The 20,285-nt window shown below is 35.2% G+C and overlaps 1 protein-coding gene across 1 annotated transcript in view; it reads right to left on the bottom strand.

Moving 5' to 3' along the window:
- LOC109854749 overlaps window positions 1–12,685 on the bottom strand; it is a 35,351-nt gene extending 22,666 nt beyond the window's left edge. Inside the window, exons 1-2 of the mRNA XM_020428171.1 lie at window positions 11,987–12,685; window positions 6,639–7,157 (exon numbers count right to left, since the gene is read on the bottom strand). Coding sequence (XP_020283760.1) covers window positions 6,639–6,708 — 70 coding nt within the window. The 5' untranslated portion in view covers window positions 6,709–7,157; window positions 11,987–12,685. The remainder of the gene's footprint in view (window positions 1–6,638; window positions 7,158–11,986) is intronic.
- Window positions 12,686–20,285: the final 7,600 nt, after the last annotated feature.

The raw sequence follows: 20,285 nt of genomic DNA, 5'->3' as shown, positions 1-20,285 counted from the left end.
AGTAATATTGATAAGAATATATACTGATTAGAATATAAAAAGCCTCTATAGAAAAACATATATATATCTCACTATCGAAAAAGACTATATTCTTAAATAAAGAATATATTCTTAAATAAAAAATATATTCTTAATTTCAGAAGAATTATCATCTAAAATCTTGAAGAAGATTTTTTAAGTATAAAATCTTCTCCTTAGGAGAATATAATTTTTTCGATGTGTGTTTTCGTGATAAATCGCACATTTATCCGCGATATATATTGATAGCAAATCTCGAGCTCAATGAGACTCCGTCCACTGACGCGTGACGTTCGATAGTCGAACAGCACTTACCTACACGCGTCCCGATGAGCATCCAGGTTACGCGTTGCTCAAGCGCTTCTATGTCTCGCTGTTAGTTCGGTCGTAGCAGATTGCGAGTCGTGTACGAACTATGTGATTTGCCTCATTATCTCGCTAACTTATAATTTTTTCCGCAAAAAAACATCACGCGCACTTACGAATTGTCATTCACATCGTGCGTTGTTTATAACCGCTGCACCGGATTCGAAACCAAATATTCTTGTTTGTAGTTTCTATTGTTACGCGCGTGTAACAAATGTTCATTTTCAAATAATTTTCATTTTCTTGCGCACACAATCCCGGTGAGACCGGGATGCTTGTGTCACAAAAAGAAATTACACGTGTGTTTCAATAATCAACGAACATTTAAAACGTCAAAAGGGAGCATATAATGCGGAATGACCGTTTTTCTTTCCGAAGAAGATGGAGGGAGGAATTCGTTCGGCCTCGATATCGTGCGGAATGACGATCGCAGTCTATTCTTCGCGAGATTCGGCGAAGTCTTTTGCCGCTCCCCTCTCTCTCTCTCTTTTTTTTTTCCCCCGCGCTCCTCCTCCGTAAAGCACGCAACGCTCCGCGCCGGCTCCGAAAGAAACTGGTTCTCCCTCCGAAGAGGGGTGGTTAAACCCGATGCAATGCGTGCATTTAGTGAAACATCGCGCTGGAATGCAAACACGTGTGTGCAACGGCCGAGAGAGAAGGGTGCGCGCGGCGGCATTATAGGGAACTGCACCGGCAGTCTCGGCCCTGACGAGAAGAAGACGACGACGAGAAAAGAAGAAAGTCGGTGCGTGTGTGCGTCGGAATTCGTACGAATTCTTTCGCCTTCTCCTCCTCCCCCCCAGCGACAGTGGGATGATGCATTTTTATGTACACATGGCGTGATGTGGCGTGATGCATCGGTCGGCCTATGAGGGTCGGCGCCTAGGAAATTATCGTCGGACACATCGCTTCTTTTTTCTTCTTCTCTTGCCCTCGGAAAGGGGGCAACGATCACAGATCTGACATGCGCGCGCGCGCGATTCAGATTTATCGCCTCCCCCTCCCCCTTTATCGAGACACGTGGATATATGCGTTAAAAAAAAAATCTCGTTAAACATTCAGTGAGATGATTTTCTTTTTTCCATGTACGTCGAAAAATGCAAAATATTTTCTCACATACTAGAAGCTTTGTTTTGCAATAGTTAAAAAATGTGAATAGATATCATATTTATATACTGAATTAATTTTTTAACATATTTTGAAAAACAAAGACCTGTACAAAAAAAATTACATCGTCGATTTATTTATTTATTTTTTTTTTATATGAAATCGCTTTCTTGTCTCTTGGTTGTGGTTACAATTATTGATAAAATATATTTATATTTGAACCTCAATTTTTGAAAAAAAAAATTTCGGACGCGTATAGCAGCGTCAAAGTAGCATCTACTTTTTTTCTCACTCCTACTTTGAGCCTATCAGAGCCTATCAGAGCCTGCAATGCGCAGTCTGATCTGAGAATTGAACCCTACCTTAAAACTTTAGCAGGAAAAAAGAAAATTTCGGACATGTAGCAGCGTCAAAGTAGAATCTACTTTCTCTCTTACTCCTACATAAAAAAAAGAAAAATTGAGGTTCAATGTAGACGCTAAATTTCGACTCGGGGTATTGCTCAGAGAATATCCCGCTAATTTTATACGTTCCGACAAGATATCTTACGATCGTTTGGTAATTGAACTTGTCTACTGTATGTTCTAAACTCACGTCTATAAATGGTTTACACGGAATGATCATCACGAAAACAACGTCGCTCACCGACCAAGAAATTGTGCGCTGAAAACGCGATGCACACGCGATGCGCCGCCGCTCTGTTTCGCTCTGATTCCGGCCGCGTGAGAGATCTCGCGGCATGATTTCGCTTCGTCGTCGTCGTCGTCGTCGTCGCCTCGGTGTCGGGGCGAAAACCGCAACACGCCGCGCCCGATTTGTTATTCCGGCGACGACGCGCGGAACGAAAGTGAATCCGGGCATCGAGCTAAGGCCCATTCAGAAGAGAAACACAATTCGCCGCGCGAGAGAGAACAGTTATACTCTTTGAACTCGCGGTTTTAATATTAAAAATTCGCCGGCACTTTCATATTCCAAAAATCTTTTGTTGCGCGTTAATTAGTAAAATTATTTCCACACTTGTCCAGTTAACTTTCCATACACCGAAACAATTATATTCTCGTAAGTAGAAGATTTTATACTTAAAAAATCTTCTTAAAGATTTTATAGATGATATTCTTCTGAAATTAAAAATATATATTCTTTATTTAAGAATATATTCTTTATTTAAGAATATATTCTTTTTCGATAGTGAGATATGTTTTTTTTTAATAATTAAAAATAATATAAGTGTTAAAATTATTATTATACTGTATTAGTTTACATTTCATTATAAAAATAATAATTAAAAAGAATATAAATATAGATATAGACTATGATCATTAAAAATAAAAAATTAAACATAGGTAATATGTATGAGACACTTTAAAATGTAATAAAAATAAAATTATTTAAAAAATCTTACAAAATATCGTTATTAATGCAAAAGATATATAGATTACGTACTGATTATATATATATAAATCTAATTAGTATATATTCTATTAGTATATATTCTAATCAGTATATATTCGTATCAAAAAATATTTCTATTTAGAGGATTTTCCCCTTAAAATAAGAAACTCTTCTGTGCGCCTATTTTAGTATAAAATATACTTAAAGTAAGTAGGATATCCTCAAAACAAGAATACAATTTTTTCGGTGTATAGAAACATTATTCAATTATATCATCGATAGTTTGAGACGAATATTTATTTATTCTTAAAAGTACACATTTTTTGTATATCGTGATACAAAAAAGATCCTATAAAAAAGATAAGATGTCATCCGATATTTACGAAAAATAATAAACATAAAGCGCCTTGCGAAAATTATGTCGTGCCCTTCTTCCTCTTCTCGGAAGAGAATAATTTTTGCATAAAAAACACAACGCATTCTTTCTAAATTGCCTTTTAAACTGCACGCGGGCATTGGCTGCGTTGCGTCGTCGCACGTGCGTCTCCGGATGGCGTGCCGCACTTGTTAATGAAATGCAATCGTCGAATGCTCAGCGAATGTAGACGGAGAAAAGAGATCCCGAAACGCGCAGATCGCGCGCGCGCGCGCGCGAGAGAGAATCGCCTCGAGCTGGTTTCACTGCCAAGGTGCATAGAAGTAGATTTCAATGCTAGGTACGCGACGTTTTGTTGCGTCGAAGTGCTTTCTCTATTAAACGCGGAATTTTCTAACGACAGATTAGAACAGACTTTTCAACACGAAAAAGATATATATAAATGATATACGCGCGCGTGTTAACGTTACGCGTAAAAAAATATATAAAAATTAAAGAAAAAATAAAAATAAGAAAAAATTTGACAGGCCCAGAAAATTATGAAATATCCAGTAATGAGAAAAAATAAAAAATTTGAACATTTTTATTATTTGACAACTACGTCAATTCTGCGAACTTTTTAATACATATTTCCTTTCTTACAATGTAACGTCATTTTATATTTTCGATTATGGAATATATTATTGATAAGGACCTAAACCGAAGGTCGAAACGTTTATACCACGTCAAATTTCTCAAATAAAATCAGTTTTCACACTTTCGCACAACTACACCAGTGTTTTCGCTCCAACCGCCACTCTCAACGCAATTACAAATTAACTGGAGCCATTTACTTCTTTTGTAGTATTAAAAAATTTGAATCTTATTGGTTGTGTTCGATCACTCGAATATATTTTGATCATTGGTTAATTTTTTTGTCATTTTTTCACTTTCAACATCCGTTCATTCTTGCACTGTCACCTTGCTGTTAATTCGCACACGCCCTTGAAGAATTATCGTCAAGTTTTACTCTGTGCAAAATTTGCAACACCGCAAGGCGAACGAGTAAATTAGAATACATTTTGCGCGCGATTTAACTTGAAGTTCAGCTTCCGAAAAAACTTTTTCTTCGCCAATGATCGAGGTGAACAACCGGCGATTGCGACTTGAACGATCCGAGAACGTGCCCTCGCAATAGTGATTTTGAACGCAACCTTAATACTCACAGTCATTTAAGATTACAAAGGCCCTTGCCGAAGTTGTGGCCTTTAAGTAAGTCGTAAAAGCAACGATGACGGCTCGCTGCATATCAATTCCGTCTTTGGGTGTACGACCTACATCGGGGTTGCGGTTATTTCTTCTCCGTGAGCATTTATTCAATAGTCTTTATTTAACAGTTTCGTAGCAGTTACGCGAGAGCGAAAACAAAAGCGTACGAAACAATTGCTCAAGGCGATCCCGCGGTCTTACGTGAGAGAACATTGAAATTATATAATCTCGTAGAGAAGAAGGTACCGCGAAAGATCGGAAAAAAATTTATATCGCGGTAAAAATTGTCGATTTGTTTAAAATGACGTAAACAACCCGACAGATCTGCGGTCTTCGAAAAAGAACGCACACACATATAAATGAAAAAGAAAAAAACGATTTTTTCAGGAACTCCGCGCTCTCGAGCGAAGAATCGCGGCGCATCCTGCGGTGTTACATAATGGACTAATTTCCATCGCGAGTCTCTGTAATCGCACAAATTACGTAATTTTCGTCGAGGCGATCAATCGGCGATGCATCAAAATTCTGTCATTATACGCGCGGTCGGCGTGGATTCAGATCCAAAGCAAGGGGTTCGTGTGATTCGATGAAGTCTCGTTGTCGATTTGCATCGTCGCGTTTGTAAATGAGTATCGATCGAGTCTTCTTCTATTTTAAGATACCGGCGCGCTTCGCGCGATCGGATATCAGAGAAATTATAACGAGAGAGCGCCAATTATAAGATGCAAATGATCGCGCGCTCGTAACTTTCAAGTGATAACAAGGTGCTGTCGTGATCCAAATTTCGGAAGCTCGTTTTAGAAACGAACAAGTCGGATTCGTGTTTGCACAATTTATCATTTTTTAGTGAGTCTTAAAATAAAGTTATCGCGCACACGTGTATATACAACGATGACTCCTGCACCGAAAAAATTGTATTCTTGTTTTGAGGAGATATCCCAGTTACTTTAAGTATATTTTATACTAAAATAGGCGCCAAGAAGAGTTTCTTATTTTAAGAGAAAAATCCTCTAAATAGTAATATTGATAAGAATATATATTGATTAGAATATATACTAATAGAATATATACTAATTAGATTTATATATATATATAATCAGTACGTAATCTATATATATTTTGCATTAATAACGATATTTTGTAAGATTTTTTAAATAATTTTATTTTTATTACATTTTAACGTTTCTCATACATATTACCTATGTTTAATCTTTTATTTTTAATGATCATAATCTATATCTATATTTATATTCTTTTTAATTATTATTTTTATAATAAAATGTAAACAAATACAGTATAATAATAATTTTAACACTTATATTATTTAACACTTATATTATTTTTAATTATTAAAAAAAACATATCTCACTATCGAAAAAGACTATATTCTTAAATAAAGAATATATTCTTAATTTCAGAAGAATATCATCTAAAATCTTTAAGAAGATTTTTTAAGTTTAAAATCTTCTACTTACGAGAATATAATTTTTTCGGTGTGTGTTCTCAAACGCTTTTGGGAAATCGGCACGATTAGCGCAAATAGCGAGGTTCGAGCAATTACTAGAGACATTTTGTCTTAAGAAGATAAAGTTGCTGTTTTAATTTATATTCTTATTGTCTTTAAAATCAATTTAAAATGACACTTGTACACCGAAAAAATTATATTCTCGTAAGTAGAAGATTTTATACTTAAAAAATCTTCTTAAAGATTTTAGATGATATTCTTCTGAAATTAAGAATATATTCTTTATTTAAGAATATAGTCTTTTTTCGATAGTGAGATATGTTTTTCTATAGAGAGATTTTTATATTCTAATCAGTATATATTCTTATCAATGTTACTATTTAGAGGATTTTCCTCTTAAAATAAGAAACTCTTCTTGGCGCCTATTTTAGTATAAAATATACTTAAAGTAAGTGGGATATCTCCTCAAAACAAGAATACAATTGTTTCGGTGTATAAATATTCGAAAAGACGTTATAAATTGTTTGACATTTGTAGCCTTTCTAAACATAAATATGTTCCACTCTCTTTTTCTACATGTAATTTGCTCTAATTTTGAGATTAATTTCCAGTCGACTATACTTCTTGACAGAGTAAATTAAAAAAAACTGACATATTGTTACTCACCGTGGCAAATGGCGCCGAGGGTCAGAAAAACGATCCAGGTAATCATCTTGGAGAATACAGGAAACGTCATCCGCGACAACGACGGAGCATTTATCGCGTGCGATAAAGCTACGCGACGATGATGACGATGACGACGACGACGACGACGACGACGACGACAAACGAGAAGGAAGCGGCGATTGTCGCAGCGTGCGACACCGGACGTCGTGCACGTGTACTGCCGCCGAGGCGTTCGCTCGCGTGCGATTTGTACCTGCAACGGCGCGATGACGCATGTAAGGGCGTCCCCTCTCTTTGCGTTCCTCACGCGAGAGATACGCGCGTGAGGTTTTCTCTCTTTTTCTGTGCTTCTTGTCCGTGTTCGCTTTCCGCACTCACTGACTTTGATTTTTATCTGGTAACTTATCCAACGTCAGGTGCTTTTATTTATGCTATAGGTACCCGGCCTCTTCCCGGGTCGGTCTCTGAACGACGCTCCCGTTCTTGAAGATAGCGAGAGAAGGCTCGTTGTTCTCCGGACTAAATCAGACGGAAAAATGTTGAGTTACATTTCAATTATATATATCTTGAAAAAAAAATATATTTTATAATATATTTTTTTTATAACAATTAAATCTTATTGAAGCTCGATAAGTTACTAAGCATCCTGCGATCGGCTCGTATGATCGTAAATATATTTCGTAGTTTATATTTTATAATATATTTAATTTTTATATATTTTAACTTATTATTTTATGTACATAAAATATTGAACGTAAATATAAAACTGACTCTTGTGAGTTGATTTTTTTTCTATATCTTATAGATTTATCATCTCTGGACACAGGCTGTAACTACATATGTGTAAACGAAATTGCATTTCATCGAAGATAAAAGCGAGAATATCGCTTTCGTTTCGCTTTCCTCATATTCTCTCTCGCGTGTTTTTCTCAAACTCGTATATTCAAAGTTCGTTCGGTCCATCTCTTGCACGACGATGTCTGTGTGTACTACTTTTTTGTGTGTAGTATAAATGAATTAATCGACGATAGCGCGCACTTGAAAATATATAGTTTGAAATAGACTTTGTGCTCGCGTGATGGCTGCGGTGATTTATGAAGCGCAATCGATTAAAAGAGGGTCGATACCGCACAATGAATGTCTTTATCCTTTATGTGTATGCGGAGCATAAGAGTAATTGCCCTTAAATCTTCTTACTCTTTCTTCCGCGAGTGTGAGACTTTATCTCGTCGCGGAAATGAAGAAAAACTAATTTTTTATAACACGCGCGCACGCCACAATATATTGTGTACGTTGCGATAATTTTATTTGTCTATTTTTTTTTTCATAATATTTTATCCGCAATTTTATTTCAGAAGATATTCCAATATAGCGCATATACCCGGTAAAAAATTTTTCATATATACTTATATATACAAATTAGAATTATTATATCTAATTATTCAACAATTAATAAAGAAATTTAAGGCTCTGAAGTAATAACTAAGAAATGAATAAGGTCATAAGAGCCGCTTTGCAGGATGTTATGCTGAAATGTTCTATTATATATATATATACATATATATATATGGTCACATGTAAATTTTTACACGTGTTTTCGGGGTCTTTCATACATGAGATGCAAGTATAGCATACTGTATGATTTTAAGAATTGAAATTTCAATTCAAAATACACATGTAAAAATTTACATGTGACCATATATATATGTATATATATATATATAATAGAACATTTCAGCATAACATTCTGCAAAGCGGCTGTTATGACCTTATTCATTTCCTAATTATCCAAATATGCCGAATATGTCCATACAATTTTATACACGAAGAATTTCTTTTTTTAAAAGAACGGCTTCAGAGATATTCCATATCAAATTACAAAATAACTCTATCAGTATCATGTTCGATACAAAAAATTATATAAAACTATATTTTTACTATATTTTTAAAAAGGTTTTAATATATAATCATATATACTTATACACAAATTAAAATTATTATATCTAATTATGCAAATTTATATTATATAATATAAATATATATAATATGTCCATACAATTTTATACATGGAAAATTTTTTACCGGGTAGGTAAAAACGCGCGTAGAATAAAACCTTTTAAAATTTCAACGTTCTTTTTAAAAACTTATGAATTTTATAATCGATGTTGATGTCGTTTTTAATTGGGTTCTTAACAGAATAAAAAATCTCTAGGGTTTGATCCTTGGGCAAGTTTGAACCGATATGCAAGATGTTGTGCGAGTAATTAGAAATCGATATCTTTTTTCCAAACGTTTCGGTTTATTTTAAAACCTTCTTCAGTGGACTGAAATTTACATTTGTTTACATTGGACGTAATCTGAATAATTAACTTCTCTGTAAAATTATTTTAATTGTAAAATTATTCAGATTACGTCCAATGTAAACAAATGTAAATTTCAGTCCACTGAAGAAGGTTTTAAAATAAACCGAAACGTTTGGAAAAAAAGATATCGATTTCTAATTACTCGCACAACACCTCGCATATCGGTTCAAACTTGCCCAAGGATCGAAACCTAGAGATTTTTTATGAATTTTACTTGCTAAATAGATTGAAATTTTTACACGTATTTCTTTTTTTCAATTAAATTATTAAACGCAATGTAAAAAATACAATATAATCAGAAGAATCGCGAATTGCGTTAGTTCGCAATTTGTTGTTTTAATGGAACTATGGTTTTGACAACCTCATCGTCTGGTCATTAGCGTGCTTAATTAACTAAGGTTTCTTAATCTGTAATTTTTCAGTTTTTGCTGACGGAAAACCCGCCGATAGTCCAACGCGATAGTCGATAACTCTCGAAACGAATCGCCTCGAGGAATCGCGAAGTAATTGCGTTCCTAATACGGGCGAATTTACTCGAGCGTAAAGTAACACGGCTAATTATCGGGTTGCGCTTCTAATTAGCATATAATGGGGCACCGGGTATGCGATCGTAAATAAGGCAATTGTCTAAAATATAACGCCGATTTTAAGAAAATCTGCGTTTTAAAGTGCGCATTTCCTTGAACTTTTCGTGCCTAACAGAAAATGCCAATTAGCCGGAACCGATTTATCGAATTACATTTTGCGAGCGAGGGAGGAATATCGCACAAGAATATTGCGGAATTCCTCAAAACCGGACGCTATTTCGATCGCTAATTTATGCGCGCTTCATTACTCTTAACTCTTTCAAATTACCTTAAAAAACCCTCGTCGCAAAAATCGACATCGCATCTTAAAAATATCTCGCTGAGTATTTAAGATAATAACGCTATTTGTATATATTATCAGAAAGAAAATGGTATTTATGCGTGTGTGCGCGTGTGTGTGTGCATTTTTGCGTCGCATATTGTATACAATATATATATATATATATATATATATATATATATATGTTTAATATATATATATGTTTAAAGTAAATTGTTTTCAACAGATATCGCGCGCACATAAATTAAATTTCTATATATAGTTATATACAGATAGCGCTATACGTGCGTACTTTGTCGTGAACAACGTGAAATTGATACACCGAAAAAATTGTATTCTTGTTTTGAGGATATCCCACTTACTTTAAGTATATTTTATAAAAGGCGCCCTAAAATAGGCGCCAAGAAGAGTTTCTTAAGAGGAAAATCCTCTAAATAGTAATATTGATAAGAATATATACTGATTAGAATATAAAAAGCCTCTATAGAAAAACATATATATCTCATTATCGAAACAGACTATATTCCTAAATTAAGAATATTTTCTTAAATAAAGAATATATTCTTATATATATAATTTCAGAAGAATATCATCTAAAATCTTTAAGAAGATTTTTTAAGTATAAAATCTACTTACGAGAATATAATTTTTTTGGTGTATATATATATATACACGTACACCGAAAAAATTGTATTCTTGTTTTAAGGATATTCCACTTACTTTAAGTATATTTTATACTATTTTTTACTTAAGTATATATTTTATACTAAAATGAGCGCCAAGAAGAGTTTCTTATTTTAAGAGGAAAATCCTCTAAATAGTAATATTGATAAGAATATATACTGATTAGAATATAAAAAGCCTCTATAGAAAAACATATATATCTCACTATCGAAAAAGACTATATTCTTAAATTAAGTATATATTCTTAAATAAATAATATATTCTTAATTTCAGAAGAATATCATCTAAAATCTTTAAGATCTTTTAAGTATAAAATCTTCTACTTACGAGAATATAATTTTTTCGGTGTACGCGAATTTCATACTGATTTTCTTTCATTAGAACGCGAAGGTAAGTTCCGACAAATATACTTTTTTTTTTTTCTCTCTGACTCACTCTATTGCATTCGCTCACAATCACACCTGACAGATCCGCACTCTCGCATACACACATCCCGGTCGCTCGCGCATCTCTATTAACGTAATAATACTGTCACCATTATCACGCGCGCGTACGAACGTCGTATATTAAACGAACCGTCCGTTCGTGCGCGCTTTCCTCTCGTTCTGCTTAACGCGAAATGTCTGATATACGCAACGCACGCGCGTAATTTCCGCACGTTAGCCACAATATTTACGGCGCATTACTCATTATCACGCAACGCCAATTAATTCATTAATGCGCGCGGTTACCATAATGTCTCGATTCGTCAAAACGTCGACTGCAAAAAAAAAACTTTTCTTTTCATCGAATTCATCTTCCGGACACTCGAGAATATTAATATTAATATATATATGTATATATATATATATATATATTTATTTATATTTATTAATATTAATATTAATATTAATTTGGAGAAAGTGAAAATGTGTGACACTTTTAGATTTAAAGTAGAAGTAAATTTTATCCTTGCAATTGAACCTACTTTACTATCGCAACTTCTATTATACAGTAGATTCGTATCGATTAAACAATTGCAAAAGAGCAAACAAGTCAAAACAATTATGAGCTAATAAAAAGTTTTAGATTAAATAATTCATTCTAATGGATTTTGCAATTTGCAATGTGTGTCATTTTAAACATTGTTGTCTCGCGTAAAATATTCGTACAATATTACTTTTATGTAAAAACATTTCTTACGGGATAATTTTCATTTTTCGAATAAACAGATGATTCTCACATCTCGCACTTCGAGATCATAAACTTAATTATCGCAACGCGATTTATGACTCGGAAAGAACTATGGAAAAATATTGATGTTGCGAACAATATTGCCCTATAAAAATCCTATAAAAAATTTCTACATTTTCTCGACCGCCTATATCTTGATTTTTTGTTTGAAAATGTTAATAATTAAGAGAGAAATAATACACATTTATCGTTTTTACTCACTTTTGTTTCTCTTATTCCAAGAAGCACCGCTCTTCTTTATTTTGATCTTCGAAAAGAAGATTCTTCCTGGCTTCGGAGAAAATCGAAGTATTGGTTTTTAATCGAGCGATTACGCGCGCAAATACTCAAACACTCATAGTCGAGTATATTCGTAAGAACTAACGATCCAACTGACTGAAGTGTGTGTTGCGGCACGAAGCTAATATCCAATCTCTCGTACTTACGTACGCTATTACTCTCGACTACTTGGAGTATTTTATATATATATATATAAATGTAAATATTTAATAATGTTCACGGCAATGAAAAAATTTTCTACTTTCTAAATAAATAAAAACACCGCGGACGCGCGAGACGTCGATGATGCTGCTCGTCGAATCCCGCCGCGAAAACTTCGATTACTCGAAAATTCCAAATAACTCACTGAAAGTACTTTCAGATCGTGCACACCGACCACAGGTAAAACGTTGCGAGAATTTTTCGAATATCTCGCACACTCGCCGCTTCTTCTCTCTCTCCGACCTTTTTTTCGACTTCACTTGAAAAAAATTCGATATATCGGATTTCGCACTAAGTGTACGTGTGTGCTTGAGAGTACGCTAGATTTGTGTTTCTCGCGCGAATGATATATCCGTCGTCTTGCGGATGACTGTCGCGTGCTTACGGATTGGCGAGTCGAGTGCAACTGTAGGCGGACGAGACGGCACGGCACGACGATGGTCGGCCGCGCTCTAACACAAGTCGGACCGAGTGGGGATCCCCGATGGTTACCGGGGGTTACGGGTGCGTGTGCCGTGGGTGCCCGGAGGGCATACCTCTTGTATATACCGACGGCGCCGACGGCGGCGGGGCCCTATAACCGAGGCTCCCGTCACCCACCCGTGACTCCACCTTCCACTTGACCGCCGGGAAGATACCCACCTCGCGAAAAACAAAACCGCAATAAAGGTGTATCTTGTCCGGCAAAGAATTCCTGAGATATATCTTTTTTCTTTTTTATCTATTAAGTGGCCTTTACGAGAGAGACGCAAGACGTCCATCCCGAGCGAAATCAGTTTTCATCATCATCGTTTCTTTTCGGTTTGACAAAAGAAACACAGAGCATTTGGTGACCGATTCGAAAGACACCAGAATAAAAGAGCAAGCTCGCGAACTGAAAAAAAAATAAATCAATGCCTTTAGCTTTATATTAAATAAAATATAGTAGATATATAAAAAAATATAGTATATATAAAAAATATAGTATATATAAAGTATATGTATAGTATATATATAAAATATAGTATATATTAAATAAAAAATAGAAAATAAAAAATCATATTGACTCTTATATCGAATATAAATTTTTTTTTTCTTGCTCTTTAGAATATCTCAAATTAAATTTTTATCTTTACACACGAAGACGATGATATTTCACCCAAATCGCGCTGATAAGTTTTTTCAGTCGAGATTAACCGAACTGTTGCGCGGCCGCGAAAAACCATTTTTTTTTTTTTTCACGACTTGAGAGAGGAAGCGGTGCTTTTAGTCTGTTTTAATAGTTTAAAGCACGCACGCGGAAACGTTGCAACGCCGCGCGTCATAGATCGGATCTTTTGCCTTCAACTATGCAAAGAAGGCTGTGAAAAAAAAAAAAAAACAAATTATTGCGCACAACAGGATGCGTATCCAAGCGGCGTATATCTCTCGATCGAAATGAACGGCGTTGCCTTCTGTCACGATAATAATGTCCATCCCCCCACAAGGATGCGCGCTCACCGCGATAACGAAGCGCGTTTGCTATCGCGGAGGATTAATGCAACTAACGGGACTTTTATTGCTTACGCCGTGCGCGCGAATGGTTATTAAATAAATGTGTTTCGCGAAGAAGAAGACGCGCGTTTGTGAATCATTTATGCGGCGATCTTTATCGATCGTGTAATGGCAATCAAAAAAATTATTATTCACGAAGGAAAATATTTCTCGATGACACACACACGCGCGCGAGCGGTGATTTTTCTCCGTGAGCGAATGCCGGAAATAAAGAATATTGCGCGCATGAGTCGACTCGTGACTTGTGGAAAATTCAATAACGTCCGGGACATATTACATAAATCTTATTGTATTATTTTGTTGTGTCGTTTTTTTTTTTTTTGTGAAATCAAGATACAATTGGTAAATACAAAAGAACGTTTGGACCGATAAAAAATGGATCTCTGGATCGAATCGCGAGCGTGACCGTATTTGGGTGGCGCGAATACAAAAAAACGCTCGCTCGGACAAAGCGCAAAGACTAACTAACGCGCGCGTTATCTCATCCACGCGGAGATATCCCGAGTAGAGGGCTGTTGAGATTTTTAGAAGTAGAATCGAACTAATTGGACCGTTGCCAGATTCGCGCGGAGATTCTTCGGCAAGTTCAAGGTGCTTGCGCGCGGGAAGGACGCGCGCGGTGCGGAATATGTGACTTTCAAGGTCATCGAGTGTACAAATACCGTGATTATGGTCGCGCAAGTGCGGCAGAGCTTTCTTCATTGTCGGGTCGAGTTCGGTCGGGATCTGACACGTATAAGTGCGCGCCGCGCGCGAAGAGTATCGCCGGAAGAAAACTCCCGATCTTCGGTGCTATAGGTATATAATCGCGCGGCTTAATAGCGCCACGGACCATCGGGCAATTTGCGCCCGAGGAGAGAGTCCGATACGCTCTCGTCCCTCTCTTTGAGGAGCACACCGCTCGGAAGACAGAGAGAGAGCATTCCACATTGAGAGATTCCTTCGTACTCGGATCGCTCGAATTACTCAATGGAAATAACGGAGAGTTGGTCGTCATCGCGAGTCACGCGACGTCCGAATATTTTATATATCACGCTTGCCAGGTAAAACATACCTTTGCGAAATATAAAAGAAACGGATCCTCTTCGAGGAGAGATCCTCTCGCTGAGGTTCAAAAACCATCGACAAAGTTTCTCGCGACGTGTCACCGACGCAACGCACAGTGGAATAAAGAGACGTCATTTTTTCTCGAAGGATATACAACTTTTCAAGTAAACTGTTTTGTGAAAAAACTTGGCACGCGGTAACTGCAATCTATATAATTTAAATTTATAAAGTAAAACATTTAATTTACATGGCGTGTGTTGTTTTTCAAATCCTTCCCTTTCTCTATTTTTCGAGTTTTTGATTTTCTCACGCGTTATTTCTGACAACTCTCTCATATATATGTATTCTCTCTATATGGTTTGCAAGACGGTGTCTGGCTTTGTTCTCTGTTTCTCCGTGTGAGTAATGTGCCATTTCAATCCGGTTTTTAAAGACACACGTGACCAAAGTAAAATCACGTGACCTTCAGTCAGCGCGTTGTTTTCCCACTTCTCTTTGTCACGTGACAAAGTCACGTGTTCATTGGTCACGTTTTTAAAACAGATAAATGACACGTGACTAAAGTAAAGTGTCATTTATCTTGCGCGTCGAAATTTTTGTGCGTGAGAAACCTGAAGGTAAACATTTGTCATCGATTCTTAAAAGATCAAATTAAAGAAATATATACGTAGTTAATTATTTGCTCTAAAACATATAGTCATTGGATATATAAATAGCGCTCGAAAAAACTGGAACAATCCGTGCGGCTCGAAGGCTGCCGCGGGAGTTATAATTACAAGCCGCGCGGTGGAAAAAAAAAATAAGCACGCTTGTTAATCGCACGGCAGATATGAGAAACGGCATGTAAAAATTTCTAACTGCATCTCAAATCGTGTATTTGAACAAGGGCGTAATCGCGAATATTACTACACCGAAAAAATTATATTCTCGTAAGTAGAAGATTTTATACTTAAAAAATCTTCTTAAAGATTTTAGATGATATTCTTCTGAAATTAAGAATATATTCTTTATTTAAGAATATAGTCTTTTTTGATAGTGAGATATATATGTTTTTCTATATAGAGGCTTGTTATATTCTAATCAGTATATATTCTTATCAATATTACTATTTAGAGGATTTTCCTCTTAAAATAAGAAACTCTTCTTGGCGCCTATTTTAGTATAAAATATACTTAAAGTAAGTGGGATATCCTCAAAATAAGAATACAATTTTTTCGGTGAATATACTCGAAAGGTACACTAATTAATTATATTTACAAAATATGGCGCCGATTCAAACGCGAACAAAATGTCAAAATAAAAAATTGCAAAATTATATAAATGTTTTAATGAAAGATGAAAAAGAAAAGAATACATTTCGAATTTTATTACACAGAAAAAATTATATTCTCGTAAGTAGATTTTATACTTAAAAAATCTTCTTAAAGATTTTAGATGATATTCTTCTGAAGTTAAGAATATATTCTTTATTTAAGAATATATTTTTTATTTAAGAATATAGTCTTTTTCGATAGTGAGATATATATGTTTTTCTATAGAGGCTTTTTATATTCTAATCAGTATAATATTCTTATCAATATTACTATTTAGAGGATTTTTCTCTTAAAATAAGAAACTTTTCTTTGCGCCTATTTTAGTATAAAATATACTTAAAGTAAGTGGGATATTTCCTCAAAACAAGAATACAATTTTTTCGGTGTACGCGACTACTGTTTTGAGAACGCGAGATTCTGCAGAACGGAAGACAATAGCGAGCATTATTGTACATCGCCGTAAGCATCGTCGTGTACAATGACCGTGATAAGATAGCCCGTCTGGTATCGATCGTTCGCGAACTGGTAATTATGCGGGTCAAATCCTCGGTACCATCGCGTACCACGACGACACCACCCTTTGTCTACCCGATATATACGCGACTCGTTATTTCGTAAATACGACGCAATATCGGTTCAAATTCATATTTTGCGCGAATAATTTGTTTCAAGTAACAACCACAAGCTTCTAAGTCATTGGTAAATTGCTCTTCGGCCAAACAAGTTTTCTCTCTTAAGTAGAATCAGTTAAAATTTCACTGATTGATTCAATAATAGATAGTTTCACTGAAATTCAGTGATAATGTTACTGAAGTTTAGTGAAAGTATGTCTCTTTTATGATAAATCAGTAAAAATTTTACTAATTGAGTCAGTAACAGATTAATTGTCACTGAGAATCAGTTAAAATTTGACTGATTGATTCAGTAACAGATAGTTGTACTGAAAATCAGTAATGTTTGGCAACTTTTTAATTTTTCTTTTGAATGCAAATCACTTCACTGGCTTTCGCACCTTATATTGTCATATTGTCAGCTCTGAGCATTTTTATGCTGCGAAATAAATGGAGAACATAAAAAATTTAACCGTGCAAGAATTAAAATATATAATCTATGACATTACTGGGGATGCAGACACAGCAAAATTATTTGAAGGTATGTATATATATATCAAATTATTTGAACAATTTGATATTACGTATGTATCATAATGTATCAGTGTAAGATAAAACCAATAAAGTCCGTGTCGTTTTGCATAAGAAAAATTGCAGAAATGTTCATAAAAACGTTATATTCATTAAAATAAAAGCATGATTTACTTATTTACTTTATTGGTTTTACACTGATACATTATGATACATACATAATATCAAATCGTTCATTTTATCACTGATTACAGTCTTACTGTTTTATTTAGTGAATGTGACGATATTCTACTGATTTACTACTAATTGGTACATTTATATGTACTGATTGACTTAGCGAATAATTACTGATTTGCGCAGTAAAAGAGTTCCAACAGAATGAATCAGTAATCTATTGATTCTCGGTGGAAGACTTATAACTTATCGGAATCAGTAAATATTTACTGATTTTCAGTGCAATGCACTGATTCTACTTAAGAGAGTTCAATAATTTGGTGATTTAACTTTCGACACACAACTTTTGCACAAACGCGATTTTTAAATAAACGACACATTTGCGCGGTAGGAAATGTCTATTACTCGTTTCTTTTTTTTTTTCTTTTTTTTAACTCACACGCTTGAAATTAATTCGCTCGACTTCTGTTTTCCTCGAGAAAGCAGAAACAACGAAAATATATTATCGCGGCTAATTCCTCTTTCTCCCCGCGTATAACGACTCTCATTAATTACACGACCGCGGTTTTATATTTCGCGGCTGTGTCTCGCGGTAATGTTCATTTAATTTATCTTACTCATCAAGTTAATAAGTGACAAGTAATCATAATCTAACAGAAAAGAAAACCACGAGATGGAATTGGAGACGCGATCGTCGACATGACGAGCGAGATAATTATTTGTCGTCGCCTGTCTGCGGGATTGACGCCGTTCGGATTTTTCAATCCGCAAAAAGCTGTTGATTTCATGTTAAATTATAAGTTTCTCGCGACGCGATAATAACGCATTATTAGGCGATGAGTTGGAACACGTCGTCGCAGCTTTTCCTTTCTCGTCTCGTGGTGTGTGTAATATTATTTGTCGCTGTTCGCGCACAGAAGCTACCAACGTCATTGGTATCGCGAAGATAATCATCACGCAATTAATTTTCTTTTTTTTTTTTTTTATTTTGGAAAAATTGCGATTTTAGATTTTCTCGGCATTTTCACCATTTTATTTTTTTTCACCTTGCGACAACAACGATAACGTCAATGATTAAGCGCACCAATCACAAGTGTTTCCGGGCGCGGATTGCGTAACCGTTCGTACACACACACACTTGCGCGAACAACGTGTTCTCGAGGGGATGAGGAGGAAAATCACTCGACACAACGCCATTTTCGAAGCTCAATTAAAATCGTTTTTAATGTTAGTTTTCGTTCTGTCATAATTGGCGGATTGCGAAGGCGCGGCCTCATCCGCGGCTCGCGGTGTTTATTATGTGAACGTCTCGATAGCCCATTAGAACGTGTACGATAAAAATCCGTCTCGACATAATGACTCGCGAGTTGTTTTTCGTTTAATTCGGGATTGCGTAACGCGACGCAAAAAAAAAAATAGAAGCATTAGAAGCTTTTTAATTCTTCGAGACGTCGATTTTTTACCGAGAAACAATAAACAAAATTCATAATGTTGTTAATTTATCGGTCGAATAAAAGTGTACACGTTTGGTGGAATTTTTGTGGAAGATCGTTTGATTATTACGCGCCACGACAGCAACGTTAATTAAAAAAAAGTGACGAGATATTATCGTGTGAAAATTTGACACTTGTAAATATTTTATAAATTGTCTAATTTATCCATACAATTTTTTCTATTTCAATTTTTTCGCAAAGAAAAAACCCAAGTTTTTCTCTTTAAAAACTATAATTTAATTATAACTTTATTAACTTAATTTAAAAAAAAATTATAGTTAATTTTATTAACTATATAATTTTTTTTTTTATATTAATTTTCTTTCAAATTCCGTTTTAAATCAAATCTCACGTGAGAAAGGAACGGAGAATCATCCCGGAACCGGTCGCAAAGCGGAACGAATGATAAATAACGCTTTCGGCGTATAAACGCGCAGCCGGGAAGGAATGTGCCCTCGCGCGCGCGCGCCTTCCTTGTAATTCAATTATGACGTTATAATTGCGAGATCCTTATGAGTCAGACATAAGGATAGGTCTCGCACGATTAATCTTACTTTCAAAGCGGCTCTATGCTCGACTGCCTCCGGCATCGTACGTATATATATATATATATATATTTTGCAAGTCGCGCCGATAAGCGCCTTATATCGCGTCCGTCGAGTGTGTATCGCCCGATAGACAGATCGGTCCGGATTTTAACGAAAAAAATGGCACGTTTACTGATATTCGCGGTCGCGCACGGTACGTGCTTCGCGGTTTGCTTTCGACTTATGAATCATATTTATTTGCCCCGAGAGAGAAACTAGGTTCGAAGATCAACTCGGAAAAAAACAAGCGTGGTATTTGTTGCCACGTCTGCGAGAAAAGAGAAAACGGTTGTTTCTAAAATGAAACTTTTTTGAAATAATTACGTTATTTGCAATTAACCCTCTACGGGCCCATGTAACTTTCAAGTCGCAAGCTTATATATATAATCCACATTTTACCGAATAGTTTTAGTTTTTTTTTCACAAGATGACGTATACGTCTTAATTATATAATGCCTCTGTGAAATAACCGATAACAATATATTGATGACGGTTGGCAGCACAGTCAACCTGAAATGTCAAAATTAAATACCTCGCAAGTTGTCTGCGGATAGAAAATTCGGCCCATAGTAGGGATGAGCATATGATATCGATATATCGACAATATGGATATAATTCTTTTGATATTTGATATTTTAGTATCGATATTCTGTTATTGATAATATCAAAAAGATATCGATAATTTTATTTGATATTGTCAATATTAATAATTATTGAATATATATATTATA

Source organism: Pseudomyrmex gracilis, unplaced genomic scaffold (assembly GCF_002006095.1).
Source record: "Pseudomyrmex gracilis isolate BER0280 unplaced genomic scaffold, ASM200609v1 scaffold_73, whole genome shotgun sequence".
NCBI lineage: Eukaryota > Metazoa > Arthropoda > Insecta > Hymenoptera > Formicidae > Pseudomyrmex > Pseudomyrmex gracilis.
This window is presented reverse-complemented; position numbering and strand designations above follow the sequence as displayed.